The 5,739-nt window shown below is 46.3% G+C and overlaps 1 protein-coding gene across 1 annotated transcript; it reads left to right on the top strand.

Annotated features, from left to right (window-relative positions):
* Positions 1-603: 603 nt before the first annotated feature.
* Positions 604-4,240, top strand: LOC128304043 (facilitated trehalose transporter Tret1-like). Its single transcript, XM_053041166.1, has 8 exons — positions 604-706; positions 2,243-2,609; positions 2,694-2,886; positions 2,976-3,138; positions 3,289-3,509; positions 3,666-3,866; positions 3,955-4,020; positions 4,088-4,240. Exons 1-8 carry the CDS (start codon positions 661-663, stop codon positions 4,238-4,240), a joined length of 1,410 nt encoding a protein of 469 aa, XP_052897126.1. The 5' UTR covers positions 604-660.
* Positions 4,241-5,739: the final 1,499 nt, after the last annotated feature.

The raw sequence follows: 5,739 nt of genomic DNA, 5'->3' as shown, positions 1-5,739 counted from the left end.
ATTTCGAACTCATATTATGATGGTTTTGAACGAAATGCGATTCCAAATGATAATCTTTAATAAACAGACTCCCCTCCCACTAATCGGCTGGAATCATTCTACAGATTTATAGTACAGCAACCATGTATTAATCACCAACACTAACAAAAGAAGCTACCCGTTTCACCTTACATGTAAATTAATACACACACACACACACATACACGAACAGGACGGAAGCTTTCCGTTGTCTGCTGGATTTACATCCAATCCTCGCCTCATTACAACCAAAGCCGGTCCGTAAACTTGTGTGTTCATGATGCACCCGGAACCCCGGGCATGAATCCATCCCCAGGGAACATATGATGACACTCTACCGAAATTGTTTAACACTCGCCGACTGCCGACCTCCGTCTGACGGATGGCTGATGCTGTGTCCGGCTGCCGGGCATATAAATCAAAGCCAAAGACAGTGTAAACTGGTCGCCCGAACCGCGCGTGGATGTGAGCCCTGGGGCACGGCCGCTGTTTATCAGAGCAAACACAAACCCCAGATAGACCCGAGAGCGCCCAAAAGAAGACGCACAGCATCGTGCACAGCGTTCAGTGACAGTGTGTAGCCCGCGAGCGCGCGTCAGGACAGCACAGGGCCGAGCTCATTACCGCGTGACAATCCGTGCGATGGCTCGTGTGGGTGTGCTGCGGCAATATATGGCCACCGTTTTAGGTAGTTAGCAACTACGCAAGTATACCGGGGGGCGTGTGCAGGATGTGACAGGAACAATTTGTGATTTAATGGGCTGTGTAATAGCCACAATCGGCTCATGTTTCGGGAACGGTATGAATTGAAATCGGTGCATTTTGAGGCACATCGGTGCATTTCCGACGAGTGCATATGGAGTGTGCTATAAATTATGCAGCCTTCAAAAGGCGAAGCGGAAGATGGCCCATTTTGGGCGAGCTGTGGAACATAGTTGTGTAAAATTAACTTACAAAACTAGTGCAGTGTTCAAATGATGTTTAGAAAATAGTCTTGCAAATGAATCTTTATTGAAGCAGTCCTCAGAATTCCTAAGGATTTCTGAAATATTCCAAAAATTGTTGGCCATCGAAGACATACACCAATTCAGTTACAATTTTCGTAAACGTTAAGTAAATGTTCTATTGTTCTTAAATGCAGTTCCTTAATAATATAACGAAGTGTAGTTCAGATTGGAGATCCTGAAAATCAACAAAAATATTGTGAGACTATTATTCTTGGAAGATTCTTCCAATTTTCTGGAAACTTTAAAACCTATTTATCCAACTTTGAATGGTTTTAAATATTCATCTGGGGAGTTTTCAAAGAATGTTGAATTGAATTCTATAATCTGCAGACTTCCTTATGCGATTTAAAGGTGCATTTTGCATCAATAATCTGAAACAAATACACCCAACAACACTACAAGAAACGTAACTGTTCATTAAAAATAAAAAAAGGAAACACAAAGCGTAGATAAAAAACACTTCCTATAAAACCAATCTGCATCATTTATGCGATGGAGAAAGATTTCATTAAAGATATGCTTCTAACAAACAGCTCTTTTTGCAGCATCTCTTAAGCATGGGCGAAGAAAAAAAAAATAACAGCACGTCCTCCAGCTTGCTGCACGAAGGTATAAATAAACCAATTTGCTTACTTATGCATCGTTTAATATCTCGTGGTACGGATCTAGAAGCAACGCCGGATAAAAGTTGCATAGAGCACACGGCACCGTTTGCCATCCGGTTGGACTAATAGCATCAACGGGACAGCATCAGCATGCTCTGCTGCTCCTTAAAGTGCAGTGCATGTTTCTTTCCGATTTCCATTGAGATCGACACTGAAACGTGTGCTACAGTGAAGTGCTCCGTGCAGCATGATTGACGCTGTTTGGTTGCTACCTCAACGGGATTGATTTGCATTTTAATTATTTACCCTGGTTCCTGTCCCGGGTGTCGTCCATTTTAGAGCACCCGGAAACAGACAACATATTTTGGAGCTTCTTCAGGCAAATGTTTGTCCACTGTATTTGGAAGCACACTTCCCACCCGTAAGTTATCTCGTCCGTTGCTAGGCAACCTGACGGTAACTGAGCCACAAACAGTAAATTAAAGCTTGATAAGTGAAAGCGTCTGTCTTGCTCGTTGTTGACACGCTCAAACGCGGGCGTGCTCTCCAACATTCAGGACGGAGTGTGATGTTTAAAGAACTTATCGTGCCTTCTTTACCTTCCACATGCAGTCAACCTGCTCGGTGTTAGCTATGGGATGATCAGTGGATGGTCATCGGGTGCACTGCCCACACTCCAGACACCCACCGGAAGCCCGCTGGAGTATGGCGCCATAACGCAGCAGCAAGCGTCCTGGATCGGTGGAGCGCTCTGTCTGGGCGGTATCCTTGGGACGCTCGTCGGCGGTGTGATTGTGGAGCAGATCGGACGGAAGTGGACCGCTTGGGTAGCTGGGATACCGTTGGTCGTGTGCTGGCTGCTGGTCATCGTGGCCGATCATCCGTACTATCTGATGGGTGCACGGTTTCTCGGCGGTTTTGCCGGTGGCATTGAGTTTGTCGTGACGCCACTCTACGTATCGGAGATAGCGTGCACAAGGTTAGGCATGGGAAAAATGGATAAATATGTTTATCTTATCGGTGGAATTAAATCACATTTTTATGCACTTGTTTTCCATTGCAGTCATCGTGGCACTCTATCCTCCTTGCTAATCCTGTCCGTTTGTGTCGGTGTGGAGCTTGCCTATCTAGCCGGGGCCTTCCTGCATTACCACAGCATCCCGTGGGCATCCATCGGTGTCCCGCTGTTCTTTCTCGTAAGCTTTTGCATCCTGCCCGAAACGCCTTCACACCTTGCCAAGGTGCAAAAGCTGGAGGTAAGCTTATTAACTCGCTTCCGCCAAACCGGAACAGCAGTTCTCCCACCATCTCACCACTGGATCTCTCTCTTTCTCACTCTCCTCAGGCTGCTGAACACTCGCTACGCTACTTTCGTGGCATCCGGACGGAGAAGGACACTGTGGGCGATGAAGAATACGTCCGTGAACTTCAACTGCTGCAACGCATGCACACCGGCCAAACCACCGCAAAGGATCCCGGCGCCGCCGTACTATCGTGGAGCGATTTCAGTTAAAATTCCCAATATCCTCTTGCTTGTGCTTTTTTTTTGCCACCCAATGCTTTCAATGCTGCTTTGGTTGCGATGCTATCTTGCCCGAGCCGGATATTAAACTGGGGTTTCCGTTTTTTCCGCTTTCCATTCCAAACCTCCATTCCAGCGAGCAGACACGCCCGGAATGGTATGCTGATCTGTGTGACACTGATGGCGCTAAATCAGTTTTGCGGTTGCTTCTACATGATGAACTATGCCCAGTCGGTGTTTGCCGCGTCCGGTTCGGTGCTCAGTCTGCCGGCCAGCCTGTCCGTGATAGTGGTCGGCTTGATACAGCTCATCGGTTGCTACGTCTCCACGCTGCTGGTCGACCGTATTGGCCGCAAGGTACGTAGACCCGCTGTCCAATATCCAAGTCGCAAGGGCTAGTGCCCGATGGAGGGGTTAATGTTCGTTCCTTAAGCTGGAAAGATCTCGCCGGGCTGGTCCCAAAAGCAATTTCTAGTATTTTTGTTTCATTCCACAAAAACCCCCGCGCCACAGATACTGCTGCTCGTCTCGTCCGTTGGGCTAACGCTCGGACAGAGTGTCTTCGCTGCGTACTGCTACGGTCAGCAGCTCGGTTACGATCTGGCGGCGTACGGTTGGTTGCCGCTGGTATGCTTTTCCGTTATCGTTTTTCTTGGCACGGTCGGTGTCGGTACGATGCCGTTTGTCGTGCTGGCAGAAATCATGCCGCAGAAGGTATGATGCATGGGCAACAGCGAATTCCTGTTCCCCACTGTTTGAGTGCTTTCCGTACGTATTTCAACACGAATTGATTACCTTCCAGATCAAAGGCTTCTCGACAACCTTCTGCATGGCGATCAACTGGACATTTGCGTTCGTTGCGTTAAAGGTGGGCCGAAACAGTTCGTACTCTATGCAATCGCCCACTATTTACAACATTCTCTCTTCTTTTGCAGTACTTCTCGACACTAAGCGTTGCAATGGGCATGCACGGCATATTGATGTTTTTCGCCATTTGTTCATTCGTCGGTGTACTGTTCGTGATGCTTTGCATGCCGGAAACGAAAGGAAAAAGCTTTCAAGAAATTCAGTACATGATGGAAAAATAGACAGCAAATATAAAACCAATCCAACACGAAACAGAAACGTAAAGTTATGGAGTATAACTCGTAATATTTACCGCAATAACAGTGAATGAAAACATAAACCTTCCAGTATAATAGAATTCAAGCTTTAAAGATCACATAAAAGAAACAATTTCTGCTCATCGCAGACTGTCCACCCCCAGGCGGAAGGTTGCCGTAACACGTTTCAACCTTTCGTTAATTACCATTTGATGGGGTTCGGATGGTACTAACGCTGCCGTGAGGGTAGTTGTGTCAAATGGGGAGGGTGCGATTTTTACAACGCGCACAACATTTCATTGTCCGGTAATGAGCACTTAATTCGCTAAAGCCCACAGCCGTTTGGGACACGTGACACGAGTACCGATTCGCGCGACAGAAAAACAGTTGTAGTAAAGCGTTGGGTGTCGTATTTGTGAATGTAATATACGCCTTTTTTACTATGAAGAAGGCCAGAAGGTTAAAGTGGTAGTTCTCTGTTTGTGGTACAATGTTACAACTTTTCTACTTAAACGGTTTTTTACCTTCCAGTAAACTGAACTGTTCATTTCGAAATGATTCATGGCAAACAATATTCAATGAAGGTAAAATAAAATTCTCCACTGGACATAACCTCACCGCAATGTAAGCAGTAGGCTTTGTATTGCTTTCCGTTAAGTACGCCATTTTGTCATCCGGCACGCCCCACACCGGCGAACTCAAGGACCAAGGACACTGCCAGGGCTTGTGGCAACAGATTGCAATGCTAAATACGTGATACTTGTGCTTTCATTTTCTCGTCGGAATTATTTTCCCACTTTCCACCAGCAGTCGGCAATGAAAGACCATCCGCCTCCATCGACCCGTCCACCCAGGCACATTTCTGCCGGGCAAAGTAATATTTGTTTTGTAGAATCGAGAAAAAATAAGACCAACAAATTGAGTACATTTTTTATTTGCTTTCGCATTTGTTTTTTTTTAAGCACACGATCAATTACCGTATCTACGTTTTTTGTCTTGCGCAGCTTGCAGCTTTCACTGCTGTCTTGTTGGTAACTTCATCATATTTCGCTGCCCATACTGTAGCTTTTATCGACAAAAGCATCATCACGTTGCTGGTGACAACGGTGCAAAACACACACACAAAAAGAAATTGCGTAGAAAAACTCGCAAATTCTTCATATTTTAGTCAACTTGAATGAAGCACAAGAAGACAGTAACGACCGACGGTAAAGTATTTTTTTTTGTTTTGCGCGCTTCATTCTGCCTGGTCACCGTACGTTGCATGTGTGTCATTCCGCGGTTGTATTGTGTTGCGTTCAACGAACGGGCCGAAGCAACCCAAAACGAGGCCAACCGACGATGACCGGCTGATGTTGACGACCGCAGCTGGCAGTACCAAACCCGACAACCGGGTCACTTTGGCGCACATTTTCGCCGTACATTAGGGAAGGGTGACTTTAAGGGTAAACCCGGGACACTGTACGCAACGGAGAAAATGCTAC

Source organism: Anopheles moucheti, chromosome 3 (genome assembly GCF_943734755.1).
Source record: "Anopheles moucheti chromosome 3, idAnoMoucSN_F20_07, whole genome shotgun sequence".
Taxonomy (NCBI): Eukaryota; Metazoa; Arthropoda; class Insecta; order Diptera; family Culicidae; genus Anopheles; species Anopheles moucheti.
This window is presented reverse-complemented; position numbering and strand designations above follow the sequence as displayed.